Below are 14,288 nucleotides of genomic sequence, written 5' to 3'. Positions count from 1 at the left end.
TGACTGATTTCTTCCTTGCTAGGGCATGAGTTTTAAAAATAAGTCTTGGGGCGCCTGGGTGGCGCAGTCGGTTAAGCGTCCGACTTCAGCCAGGTCACGATCTCACAGTCCGGGAGTTCGAGCCCCGCGTCAGGCTCTGGGCTGACGGCTCAGAGCCTGGAGCCTGTTTCCGATTCTGTGTCTCCCTCTCTCTCTGCCCCTCCCCCGTTCATGCTCTGTCTCTCTCTGTCCCAAAAATAAATAAACGTTGAAAAAAAAATTTAAAAAAATAAATAAATAAAAATAAGTCTTATGGGGCATTTAAAATAACATATGCTAATGACACTATACTTCGCCATCCTGCCCATTTTGGTTCACAGGACTGTGGGACCTTCCATCCTTTCTCTCCTTTGCTTCTACTGTGTAGATACGACAATCACTGGTAGTGGCACCTGGATGGTTCAGGTCGTGTTTGTGTAAGTGGTTTAACGCTACCTGCCCCCATCAGAGATCCATGCAAGCAGCAAACAGGCTCAGAGGCAGCCTCTCCAGGAACGTTCCAGATACCCTACTTCATACAAAAGTCTTACTGGGAGTTACGGAGCATCTCACGGCTCAACCACTGAGCAAACTGGTGGAATATCTAATTTACTCAGTGGTCATCAATTCAGGCTGTCCAGATTATACCTACCAGAAATATCCTAATTGCTGGTATTATCCAATTTGAGCAGCAAAATCCGTCCAAAGTCAGTATTACAAGAACACAACTCTGGAATTTGGAGTAGCTGTGAATTGCAACTTTCTCTGGGATAAAAGCATTTTTTTTTCTGTTCTTTTTTTTTTTTTCTGTTCTTTTTTTTTTTTTTATAAAACATATTCTGGGGTTAAAATGTTAATATTCGCCAGTGGCCACTATTTGGCCTCGTATTTCCACTGAGCTGCAGGAAAACTCAAAACTGTTCATTAAAGGTTAGGAATAGCCATCACTGCCTCTCAACTCTCTGTATTTTACATGTTTTAAATGTTTTTTAAACGAACTAGACCTTATTTATAGCATCTGGAATTGTAGTCGTTTGCAAATACTGAATATTTTTATATGTTATAAAACATCTTAATTTTAATAAAATCTCCGTATTTAACTCTACAGAAACACACTGTTGCTTCAGATCTTAAAAAGAAGTTGATAAGGAAATTACACATAGGATTATCATAATCCAGCAATTCCCCCTCTGGGTCTATACCCCACAGAACTGAAAGCAAGCATTCAAACTGATATTTGCACACCTGTTTTTATAAGAGCATTATTTACAATAGCCAAAAGGTAGAAGCAACCCAAATGTCCATCAAAAGATAAACCAAACGTTGTATGTCAAGACAATGGGAGAGTATCCAGCCTTAAAAAGGAAGGGACTCCTGTCTTATCCTGTAATATTAATAAACCTGAAGGACATCATGCTAAGTGAAAGAAGCCAGTCACAAAAGGACAAATGCTAAGGATTCCACTTATATGGGGCATCAACAGTAGTCAAATTCAGGGGCACCTCAGTGGCTCAGTCAGTTAAGCATCCGACTGTGGATTTCAGCTCAGGTCATGATCTCACAGTTTGTGGGATTGAGCCCCTCGTCGGACATCATGTTAACAGAGCAGAGACTGCTTGGGACTCTCTCTCTATCCCTCCACCCCGCCTCTCAAAATAAATAAAATCAACTTGAAAAAAAAGATAGTCAAATTCATGGAAATAGAATGTGGTGCCAGGGGCCTGGTGGAGGAGGGTCTGAGAGTTAGTGTTTCATGAGTACAGAGCTTCAGTTTTGGAAGATGGAAGTTCTGGAGATGGGGAGTGGTGACAGCTGCACACAGTGTGAAGGTACTTAATGCCCCTAAACTGTACACTTAGAAATGGTTAAATGGTGAATTTATGTTACGTATATTTTATCACAATGTTTGGACATTGTTTTCTTTTTAATTTCTTTTTAACATTTATTTATTTTTGAGACACAGAGAGACAGAGCATGAACGGGGGAGGGGCAGAGAGAGAGGGAGACACAGAATCGGAAGCAGGCTCTGAGCCATCAGCCCAGAGTCCGACGCGGGGCTCGAACTCACGGACCATGAGATCATGACCTGAGCCGAAGTCAGACGCTTAACCGACCGAGCCACCCAGGTGCCCCTGGACATTGTTTTCAATGAAATTTATAAGAACATAGCAAAACTTACTAGTGAAATAATAAGAGCTGGCCAGGTAGCCTTGTATTTTCTCTAACACTTGCCATTTCTTTTATTTAATTCACATGTAGTGTTCACCACACTTTAGAGTTTACACAGATTAATTTAGGTGCTTCTAATGATAATCCTAGGAGTGGGTGCTATTATCATCCTTATTTTATAGAAGGGGAGCCAAACAAGAGAACAAACCAATTCTGTTTGGTTCCATTTGCTCAAATTTACATCCAACTAAATAGATCTGTCAAAATATTATTGAAGTTTACTTGAGCTTTGATGAATTTCTCATGCTGATAAAGCTAAGATGATTAAGAACTGGTTTTTTTCTTTGGAAGGAATGTAGATAGAACTCAGCCTAAAAATTACATGAAAATCATGTAATGCTTTTCAAAAATCATTTTTTGATAATTTTATCAAAGTTCAGATTTTCTCAAATCCTTGGTGTGGTTAAGTGCTTTTTTTGTTGTTAAACAGCTGATTATAACATTCATTATTATGTATGTGTATAACATATATGTGCTTTGACTAGACAGCACATCAACTTTGAACAACTTCAGCATTAGATTTTTATTTTCCAGAATGTAGACTGTGTCTTGTTAGAGAAATTCTGTCAGTGGATACCAACTGCTAACAAAGCTTTTAATGTGTTCATTGAACTTAAAAGTACCTTTTCAGCTTTGGATCTTGATATGAGCTTTATAAATAATTACTCTAATCATCACATTACATGGCATTGTTCTAAATTGTAAACTCTTAAGTACTCCCACCGGTATCTAGTTAGACATTATTTCTACTCACAGATGTCAAAATAAGGTAAGTAGAAAGAAAAATGGCCTACCCAAACTCCCAAGAAGGGGAAGGTACTAAAAGCTATGGGCAACTCTCCAGGAAAGGGGAAGAAGTTGCCAATGGCCATGGGTCCACAGACCAAAGATCAGAGATTCCTTCAGAGAGAGTAATCATGTCTTCCACAAAAGGAGCATCCAGAACTTTAGGAAAACAACCTAGCACAAGTCCTAGGTGCCCTTTATGAGCCAAGACGAACTCTGAGAATTCAAACCCAGAAGTCCACACATGGACCCAAAGGTTCCAGCCCCAAAAAAGAAAAGAAAAAAAAAAAACCACACACACACACACAAACAACCTAGCTAATCACCAAAACTAAAGAATCTCAGCGAAATGTTCTATTCTGGTGGTCCAGCAACAGAAAGGCTAAATGAGAAAAATGGAATTCTCTAAGAGTTTTGTGAGTAAAGGTGGATTTCATACTCATGTTGTAGAGAATATCACCTCCAAATGGGATGGGCGTTCCAGAAAAATACAGCAAACCCTTGGGTGTTTTCATTTTTATTTTTGGTAACATATAATTTGTGTCGGGCTTTTACAAAAGGGCCAGGCAGGGCTAATGTGGCTTCTTTGTTTACAGACTGTGGATTGAACGTACACAAACAGTGTTCCAAGCACGTTCCCAATGACTGTCAACCTGATCTCAAGAGGATCAAGAAGGTGTACTGTTGTGACCTCACAACACTCGTAAAGGCTCACAACACTCAGAGGCCCATGGTGGTGGACATATGCATACGGGAAATCGAAGCAAGAGGTTTGGAAAAAATTCCTTGTTATGTGATTTTGTTTTTACTGTTTGTTTTTACTGTTGTCAAGGAAACCTTCTTATAGTTGTTAAATTGACTCTCTCTCCACTATTGAGAGAGCGTGTTGGGGAAATGGCCTACCCCAGCACACACACACATACACGTGCATACACACGCACACAAATAAGCCAAATCCAGCCAACCACATCAGTGCTGTTTTGTACCCAAACCTTGTATCTGTGCATTCAACATGTTTGATAAGCCATTTGTTATGTACTACACATTGATATAAAAGTCACAGTTCTCACCTTCCGGAAACTGACACTGTAGTATGCAGATCAGAGGGGTAGGGGCGCCTGGGGGGCTCAGTCCGTTGAGCGTCTGACTTCGGCTCAGGTCATGGTCTCATGGGTCATGAGTTCAAGCCCCGCATCGGGCTCTGTGCTGACAGCTCCCAGCCTGGAGCCTGCTTCGGATTCTGTGTCTCCCTCTCTCTTTGCCCCTCTCCACTCACACTCTGTTTCTCTCTCTTTCTCAAAAATAAATATGAAAAAAAAAAAAAGAATCAGAGGAGTAAATAAATCAATGTTGCAGGTGTGTGTATTCAAAACACCATGTAGTCTCAGAAGACATTTCAGTGTTATTTGAGGACAGTCCAGAAAGGGTTTATGACAGAGGTGAAGTCTGAATGGAGTCTTCAAAAGTGACCCCATTAAATAGGTAAAGAAACTGTTGATCAACACATATGCTTCTTACCATATAGAAATTCACCGCTCGTATTGCTTCTGTTCATTTTAAAGAGGAGCGTGAAAAGATTAAAAAGATCTATGATCTAAAAAGATCACTCGAGTGAAAACTCAAGAAGGCAGAGAAGATAGAAACATTTCCGTGAAAAGGTTTTTCATAGTATGATTGAGTCCTATTTTCCTTTATTTGTGCTTTGTTGGGCTACTCTGCAGTTACCAAAACTTCAGTGATATGGTGGATAAAGTCTGGTTGGGGAGAATTTGGACTGCTGGGTGTAACGTGGATAGTTGGACCAGGTATAAAGCCCAGAGGCTTTAACCATTTTTGCCATGTAGGGGCTCTGCTATCGTTGGGATCCGTTATTGTGTCCAAACTGGCTTAATGTAATCTACAGATATTTATGCATTGGCCAACTATCCCATTCTTTCCCAAACAAAACAAAACAAAACAAAACAAAACAAAAGAGGACATTATAGATTGTTCTCCCAAGCCTTTTAGAGAGAGGAAATCATTCCCTTTTCCACGCAGGATGAAAACTATAGCTACTCTGTTCCCTTAAGACTAGCTCATTTAATCTCACATTGTTACAAAACGGCTCCTGCCTTTGACTGCTCTAGCTGTCAGAGTTCACTGGGTGCTTTGGGACCTGGTGAAGGTATTGCTGCAGGGGCTGATCTGGATAAGAGTTGAGAAGGGGGTGCCCTGACTCTGGATGAGTAGCTGGGAAAAGCATCCCTGGGTCCTGTTGTTCAGAGGGCTCTGCAAGTTGGGGTCAGAGCACCAGCCTCTCTGGAGCCCGGACTCAGGACCTCAGCTTCTCTGGAGAAGGAGGTATCATCCCGTAGTGATCCTCGTCAGAGGCGACTGATAACACGGGCAGAGTTGCCGCCGTGTCCGTGGGGAGCACAGCACTAAGCATGCCTCGTACAAGAGTTACAATAGCACAGATTAGGACTGGGGAGCCACAGCAAAGGAATTGGAGCCGCAGGCATTGGCATCCTGCACGTGTGAACAGAACCAGAGAACGGGCTGGAAGAAATTCACATGACTCCCATCCCCCGCTTTGCTACCACCTCTGCCAAAGTCTCATCTCATGCCCCACCCATAGCAAATTCCATATTGCAAATGCTCTTTCGGGGCCGTTTGTTTCTGCGTGATGTGGCCAAACAAGAAGGCCACGTGTCATCGCCTGTGTCACGTGCAGATTACAACCACAGTGAGGCATGCTAACCTGTACCGCCAACTAGAACACGATGACTCCAGTTCTCTCTTATCTTGTGGACCAACCCAGTTAATCAGTGTGGCAACCTGGGCAACCGTACTGAGTCAAGTTCTGAGACTGAGTGGGGTTCGGTGGGAGGCGGAGCTGAGGTCAGTGAAGAAGGTCTCTGACAGCCCGGGGAGAAGGACCGGCAGGGTACATGTCATGCATTTGTTGTCTCTGATGCAGACCTGATACAGACCCTTATATATGGCAGAGAGCATATACTTGATAAATATTTCCCAAATGAAGAACAGGAAAGTACATACTCATACGCAGCGAAAGTTCCTGTTATCAAGAGCTTGACAGAGTATATTGCAACAACTGTAGAAGCTATTTGTTCGTTTATTTTTGCTGTAGTTATGGTTTGATAGCAGCTAGTTTCTTACATGCAAGGTCTGAGATCTGGCCCCCCCTCCCTTTGGATACTTTGGGGACCTGGCTGGGCTTTAGAACATATCTTAACAAATCAGTAAGATCTAGGAGCAGAAACCACATCTTTTTCTTAGCCCAAACATACGGTGATCAAGTTTCCAGAATCATCACTCAAATTTTATTTTTCGGCATCTGTGCATATGATCCTTTATTTGAAGGTAGAACGATGAAATCGATTATATTTAGTTAAACATTGAACATATGATATTTATGATTAAACACAAAAGGCTATAAAATTTAGACCGTTTGAATAAAATCAGGGTAATATATATCACACAGAGGTGCCCGTGGATGTATGTATACCTAGCACAGCACTGCACGCAGTATGGCACATGGGTTAAGATGATGCTGGGGAGACAGTGGGTTGCCGCCTGAAGCAGTGAAATCAAATCCACAAGTCTGATGAACAAAGGAAGCACCAAGGTTGATGAGAATCTGAAACAGGGGTTCACTTTGTGAAGCCAGGCAGGAAGAAGACCAGATCCCTGGGAGGTTTCCACTGCAGCGCAAGCAAATGAAGACAGAGTTGCCTGGAAACTGAGACGGGCAGGTCCGGCGACAGCATCGTTCAGTGTGACAGTGTGTAATATACAAGGGCACTGACTGTATTTTTCTCATTTATAGCACACGGTGTATATATGAAATTAGAGTCCTCTGTAGATGTTTCAGGAAGTTAAAGTCTCTCTGTTTCCTTTTACCCCACAGGATTGAAGTCGGAAGGTCTTTACAGAGTCTCTGGGTTCACCGAACACATTGAAGATGTCAAAATGGCATTTGACAGAGGTGGGCTTTGCCTTTCTTGAACGCCAAATGACGCATCCTTAGCTCCCTTTCTTTTGGAACCACATTTTATTCATGGTGGGAATGGGTTTCAGAGCTACGGAGAGTTGTTGCTCAAGAAACCAAGGAGTAGTCGTTTACAGATCACATAGTTCTCTGCCTTGCTGGGGGAAGGGTTTCCTTAAAAGTTGTGGACTAGCGATCCCATGAGTTTAAAATCTTTCTTGAATGGGCAGCCAGCATTTGGTGCCATTATGGCTCTTGATTTGATGTCCAACATTCACAGACAGTCCACATGGCACCAGGCTGTCCTTCTACATCCCCAGCTAAGGATCTCAGTGGCTCTTCTCTTTCTCCCAAAACTCCAAAGAACAGAGCATAGGGATGCGGATGTGCCCAACACTGAAATAGGGGAAGCCAGTGGAAGTTTAGGAGGTAACCCCTTTTGTTGTTTATAACTGTGACAAATGTTCTCTAGGTCACATTCTCTCTTAGGTCGGAGAACTTGGGAGCTTGTTAAAAGTACGGATCGCCACGGTCCACCCTGGGGACGCACTGAGAAAGCTAGGTGAACCCATGAATCTATATTATTAATTTTTATTCATTCTATTGAAACAGACAAACAACAAAAAACCGTTCACCCATTTTTCCCACCCCTCACTGCTCGTCTCCTCCAGTCACCAATCTGTTCTCCGTATCTATGAGCTTAGTTTTGATTTGGTTTGGTTTATATCCCGCGTATGAGAGAGATCGTAGGGTGTCTCTTTCTCTGTCTTATTTCACACAGCCTAATCCCCTCAGGGTCCATCTGCATTGCCACAAATGGCAAGATTTCATTCTTTTTTTATGGCTGAATACTATTCCTTTTACTGTAAACCACATCTGCTTTATCTGTTCATCCATCAGCGGACACTCAGGTTGCTTCCATGTCTGGGCTTTTGTGAGCAATGTTGCAGGCCATGTGGGGGTGCACATTTCTTTCTGAATTACGTTTTCATTCTACATTTCTACCGAACAGTCCAAATGATTGTAGTCAAGCCAGTCAACGGCTGGAACCCCTAGCCTACCAGAGAGAACCTTCTCTCTGTAGAACAGACAAGGTCTCTGATGATCCGGCTGCCATATCTGTTCAGGCTCATGGCCCGTTGCTCCTCCCCGTATACTTTATGCCCCAGCAATACTGAAGTGCACCTGTTTTCACGAACAACTGCCTTGGCTTACGTGGTTCTGTCCATCTAGAATGCGTTGGCACCTCTGCCTGGCAAACGCTTACCTATTAATCAGGTGTCAGCTCAAGTGTTTCCTCTTCCATGAATCCTCCCTGAGCACCCCATGCTGACCTAAGAGTCTGACTGCCCTTTCCTGGGCCCCACCCACCCCCATGTTTTCACATGCCTCCAGCCGAGCAAGCTTCCCACTTCCTTGTAACTACTGAGTTGCATGCCTGACTCCCACTCCGACTTAGACCTACAGAAAGGGAATATGTGTCTTTTTCTCTTTGACTCCCCAGGGCCTAACAGTGCCTAGCACATGGCAGATTCTCAGTAGATATTTGTTAAATCTGTAAATAATGGGATCAGGTGATATATCTGCTACATTCCCTGTTTTCTGTTCCTTAGCAGCTTTTTTTTTTTATCCTCAGAACCAAATGTGATGAGACATTTGTTCTTTCGGTTCTCTAAGTAAAAGAAAATGCTAATCGTCTCAAAATGATTATAACTTTAAGTCAAAAAGTGTCTTCAGAATGATTGTCAGAGGGGCACTTGGGTGGCACAGTCAGTTGAGCGTCTGACTCTTCCCTCCCCAGCTTGCACGCACTCGCTCAAAAAAAAAAAAAAAATGATTGCAAAAAAGGTTAAAATATAACATTACCTATACATGAAGGAAGGTCAGAGTTTCCCAGATTAAAGTCCTAGGGGCAGAGGAGACAGAACCAAGAAAGAAGAAACGTCACGAGCCTGAAAGAGACAATCAAAACTGAAGATATTCAACTCTTCCTGTTGTGTCTGTGATCTTCAAACCCAAATCCAAAGAATCCTGGTGCAGCTATATAAAAGCTTCTTGATTTTTTTTAAATTATTATTTCAGATTAGATTGCTATTCCATTATGAACTTTTGTGTCTGGAATATTAATGACTATGTTAAATTTCTTTTTAGCAAATTACCAGAGGCTGGGTCCAAAGAACGACTTTCGGTCAATTTTACTACCCTTGGCTACACTTACGCTCAGACCCAAAATCGCTCTTCCCAAACTTCTGTTACTTCCTGCATGTCAGTGTTCTTAGAAGTGAGAGTAGTCAGCTGGACTTGTACGGGCACGTTGCATCCACGTTGGATCGTTTCTTTCTTTGTGGGCATGTGTTAACTTGGCAAAATAGGTCCTAATTAGGAATTGGATCGTTGATTGTTTTTCAGACGGTGAAAAGGCAGATATATCTGCCAACATCTATCCAGACATAAACATCATCACTGGAGCCCTTAAACTGTACTTCAGAGACTTACCCATTCCTGTTATCACCTATGACACCTATCCCAAATTTATCGAAGCAGCGAGTAAGTATCGAGAGCTAATCTTTTATTCGTATCAAACCGTTAAGTATCATGCTTTTCACTTCGAGAAAATCGAGACTCGGAACTCTTTAAATTACTGCCCGAGCACCTGCTCTGCCAAGCGAGGGCACAATGGTACAGTTAATAGAAAACCAGGCATGGGGCGCCTGGGTGGCTCAGTCGGTTGAGCGTCCGACTTCGGCTCAGATCACGATCTTGGGGTCCATGAGTTCGAGCCCCGCGTCGGGCTCTGGGCTGGTGGCTCAGAGCCTGGAGCCTGCTTCCGATTCTGTGTCTCCCTCTCTCTCTGCCCCTCCCCCGTTCATGCTCTGTCTCTCTCTGTCTCAAAAATAAATAAATGTTAAAAAAAAATTTTTTTAAAAAGACAACCAGGCATAGTTCACCAGCTGAGTTGAACCTGTACGAAGCCAGCCACTCAGCTGAGAAATGGTGCCAGGCAGTTGTCTCTCCACACCATCGTCACTTCTCTCCTGGGCACCCGCACAGTCAGGGGCTGTTCTATGTTGAAAGCAAGAATGTTCCGGTAGTAAAAAATCCGGTGTTCTTCAGTGAAGACTGTACGGATTAGCTATGTTCATCCGTGAAGCAGACCCCCACTGCTAATCGATCGAAGTCATGCCCCCAGTTTGACCCGCTGGTGTTGTTCGAAACTGATCATACACCGAGAACCTACTGTGTCAAGTATCGTGCCGGGACCTCTCGATAATAGCCTCTAGTTTAAGCTTCTCATCCACCCGATGAGGCACACTTCATAATCCCATTTCACAGAGCAGGAAAGCTAGGCTCAGAGAGCTGAGGTCACGGGGCCAGGGAAAGAACACCATCGTCCTTGGTCTCCCTTCAGCCCACGGTTGCTCATGTAGCGTGTGGCACGCGAGTTGACTGGTGTCAGGAGAGAGGACCATTCTGGGGGGAGGAGGGGTGCTGCCCTCTGCCCGGCAACATAGTGAGGAAGGGGAGGTGCAGATGCTACAATGAGTGACATAGAACCCAAACACACCGTGAGGAATTGCTCATAAAAACTGTAACATTTAAAGGTAAGTATAATAATAAGATGCCTGACGGGCACAAAAGTGGGCAGGCTGGGATTAGTGCAAGATGTCCTTTCCTGGGGAGTTATGGCCCTATTTCCTGGTAGGAGCATTCTCCTACCCAGGAGAATTCTCCACGCTTACCCAGGAGCATGGGTCCTGGTGGTCCTAGGTGGAGAAGGTTCTGGCAACAGAGTGCCCTCTGCCCCAGGAGGAACACAGGGGAACATTTCTTTGAATGTCTGCCAGTACCTATTCAAAAGCAGAAGCATGCATGTTTCCTCCCTTTGCTGATGGACCTAGTATCTACTTCCTCACCTGGACTGTCCAGCGGGGTTAGCCACGCCAGCGCTTAGGTGAAAAGTGCCATTGGTGCAGGCTGAGCCGGCGGGCTCATCAGCCAGTGCCCTTGTGTTGTAGAGTGTATTCAGTTATGGAAGCCTGCCAGAAAGACACTGTCAGACAACCTCAAGAGAACACTACCACGGGCGATCCGGCTTAAATCAAAGCTCGTGACAGCAAGCTGTCTCGTAAACCCAGCTTTCAGAGGACGGGCAAAGCGCCGTTCCTGCCACCACGAAACACATACCCGACTGCAGACTCCAGGTCCGGCCTCCTGTCCCCCACCCAGTGCACACTGAATACAGGTGTGGTTCCCAACCTCCAGGCCTTTCTGGAATAAGGCAAGACACCAACGAGTCGCTTAGTTTAAGTGAAATGTTACCTGAAATTGCATGAACTTCTTAGACTTCCCCTCCATCTCCAACCAGAACAAACCAGTCTTCTGGTTACTTCTCTGAAAGCGCGAAGGTCTCAGCACTGCACTAACACCTCACATGGGCCGTTACAGAAATCTCCAATGCAGACGAGAGGCTGGAAGCCGTCCATGAAGTGCTGATGCTGCTGCCTCCCGCCCACTATGAGACCCTCCGGTACCTGATGATCCACCTCAAGAAGTAAGCCAACACCCCCTCGGCACGTCCTCCACAACCCCTATCTGCCAGGGATGGTGAATGCATTAGCAAGGGTTCATAACCTTTCTCCCCAACCCACTGAGGGGACAGACCCTCTTTTGGCGGGGGGGGTGGGGAGGGTCTAGCGAAGGCAGCCCCATCTGTAACTGCTAGAACCCTCACTCTGTGCCTGGAAGTGCTCTACACACTTCACGTGTGTTATCTCTGTGAGGTGGGGGTTGTTAGGGGCCTCAGGTTACAGATGAGATTGTGGACGCTTAAGGGGGTAAAATAACCGATGTGAAGAGGTAACGGGAAACCGGACTGAAATCCAGGCAGGCTGATCCAGAGCCCACAGTCTGCCTTAGCCATTTGTCCCCACTGCGTCCACATCTGCACGGGGCCTCCCACACCAGCCCTATCCTCTGCGTTCTGTTCTTTCTCTTTCGGCTCATTCTAGTTCTGGACTCCTGAACTGCCTTGCTTCTGGGCAAGCCCATTCCCACCCTGATCCCTTGTTTTTCTTGATGTATTAGTGACCGATCCCCAAGTAACCAATCGCCCCAAAAGTTGTAGGCTTAAAACAATAGAGATTTATTATCTCACAGCCGCTGTGATCAGGAATCAGGTGTGGCTTAGTTGGGTGCCTCTGGTTCAAGGTCTAGAATGAGGCTATGGTTGAACTGATGGCCAGGCTCTCTAGGGGAGCATCCACTTCCACACTCACAAGGTTGTCGGCTGGATTCAGTTCCTCAGAGGCCGTGTGACTGGAGCCCTTTCTTGCTATTTGCCGGGGGACCCCCTCAGTGCCCTGCCACGTGAGTCTCCCCATGGGCAGCTCACAAAATGGCATCTGGCTTCCCTCAGAGGAAGCAAGAGCCCCCAACATGAAAGAGACAGTCTCTCTGTAACCTAATCTCAGAAGTGACATTCAATTGCTATTTGTTGGAAGCCACTAGGTACAGCCCATACTCCAGGGGAAGGGATTAGACAAGAGTATGAATTCCAGGAGGCAGGGATCACGGGCAGGGGGCCATCACAGAGGGTATGCACCACAGACAGCTAGGCACTGCATTATCTGTGTGACAGCACGTAAGATAGATGGAGATGTCTGGGTATTTACAGGACACTAGAGCTCTGGTTCCAGACTCTTTTACTTCAACTGTGAGGCTCTTTCCTTCACTGTACGTATATAGCAAGGTCAGTGAGTTGGTCTCTGAGATGTTGGAGGGATCAGGGCATTTCTGTGTGCCGTTCTGTGTGTTTTCGGAAGACCCGTGGCAGTGGCTCATTCACAGATAAAATGAACCACAAATTGTCTACGCTAATTTACAGATCCATTCAGTAAGTGAAAGGAAGCAAGTTGAGAATACTGTATAAACACTGGGTGGTGTTTTTATTTTTCTACCTTATAAAACATATAAATATTGTTGCTCAGATGCATGGTGATCAGAGATGTAATAACATTTAGCTCAGAAGGTTTCTGTTTTGAGTAATTTATTAGAGTATGAGTAATTTTTGGATAAGTAAGACTGTGAAGGCCAGCCTGGTCTTTAATTAGCTAGAAATTATTTCTTTAGAAAGAAATTAGTTCTAATTGTTGTAGTTTGGAAGGCAAAGTATCATTATCCGGAAAAATGCTGATATGTCCCCTTTGAATCTTTAATGCCAATAATTTAGTACTTTTATCATGGAGGGTTTGCTAACCATCTTGTTTGGCCAGGCATGGTGCCTGACTTAATGGGAAGATGTGAGCAATTTGATAGTGAAGAATGTTCCTCTTTCCTACCTCCTTAGCTTTGTAACATGAAAGTCATACAAGCTGAGTTGGCCTTCCTAAAATGATGCTAAGTGGCCGACCTCATTAGCTCCAAGAGAATAAAAACAAACGCATGGCCTTCTGCGCAGAACCTAAACAGGGTTTAATCGTATTGTGCCTTCTTTCGAGAACCTATTCTCTTTTAGTTCCATTATGAACATCCCAAAACCTCAATTCCTTAAAGGAAGAATCCAGGAGACTGTAATTTTATTCTACTAGGAAGACAGCGAGCCAACTCTGGAGTTTGAATTTTATTCTGAAAGGCTTTGCTGTTCTCATCTGGATGTTGAAATGATGATTTTCAATTCCAACAATAATTACTGCTCCAGACCTCATCCTGTGGGAACCAGAAATAATGTCCAAGTGCTTTCCTGTCTGGCCACATTCCAGCCTTTCCCCTATCCCGCGATAATGGTCTGGCTATTCCTACACTCATGGCAGCCCCATCCTACAGTAACCTTGCTCCTCCGACACTAAGCCTGCCAGCAGGCCAGGAATCTGCCATCAGCTTCCCTGATCATGAGCATACAGACCAGTAGGAAGCAGCTACAGGGGGGAAAAAGACTTCCACACAAGCCTAGACTAAAATCTGCATGCACTGTGGGCCAGCTAGAAATCAGCTGCCCCTTCTAACCAATATTCCCTACTCCGTTGCCACATCTGTTTAGTAAGAAGGACTGATTTTCTAATTTTAAAGATGTGTCTGTACCAGATTCGCTACGTAATTCACGTCCACCGGCTGCAGGCAACGCCAGCAACGTAGAAAGAAAAGCAAAAGCAGAAAATTACCTTTCTGAAAACAGTTTTCTAGAACTCTGATTCTCAGTTTCCTTTCACAACTTCCCAAAGCAGAGACGTTTCTGAGGGCGTATGTGCACAATCAGCATACACAGCCG

At 44.5% G+C, this 14,288-nt stretch overlaps 1 protein-coding gene across 5 annotated transcripts in view; it reads left to right on the top strand.

The window, feature by feature from the left end:
• CHN2 (chimerin 2) overlaps window positions 1-14,288 on the top strand; it is a 300,090-nt gene that overhangs the window by 283,956 nt on the left and 1,846 nt on the right. For all 5 annotated transcript variants that reach the window (XM_053218272.1, XM_027075183.2, XM_053218273.1 and 2 more), the window contains 4 exons: window positions 3,630-3,803; window positions 6,944-7,021; window positions 9,434-9,571; window positions 11,471-11,576. In XM_053218272.1, the coding sequence (XP_053074247.1) occupies window positions 3,630-3,803; window positions 6,944-7,021; window positions 9,434-9,571; window positions 11,471-11,576 (496 nt within the window). The remainder of the gene's footprint in view (window positions 1-3,629; window positions 3,804-6,943; window positions 7,022-9,433; window positions 9,572-11,470; window positions 11,577-14,288) is intronic.

Source organism: Acinonyx jubatus, chromosome A2 (genome assembly GCF_027475565.1).
Source record: "Acinonyx jubatus isolate Ajub_Pintada_27869175 chromosome A2, VMU_Ajub_asm_v1.0, whole genome shotgun sequence".
Classification (NCBI taxonomy): Eukaryota; Metazoa; Chordata; class Mammalia; order Carnivora; family Felidae; genus Acinonyx; species Acinonyx jubatus.
The sequence above is the reverse complement of the archived record's forward strand: the minus strand, read 5'-3'. Positions and strand labels throughout refer to the sequence as shown.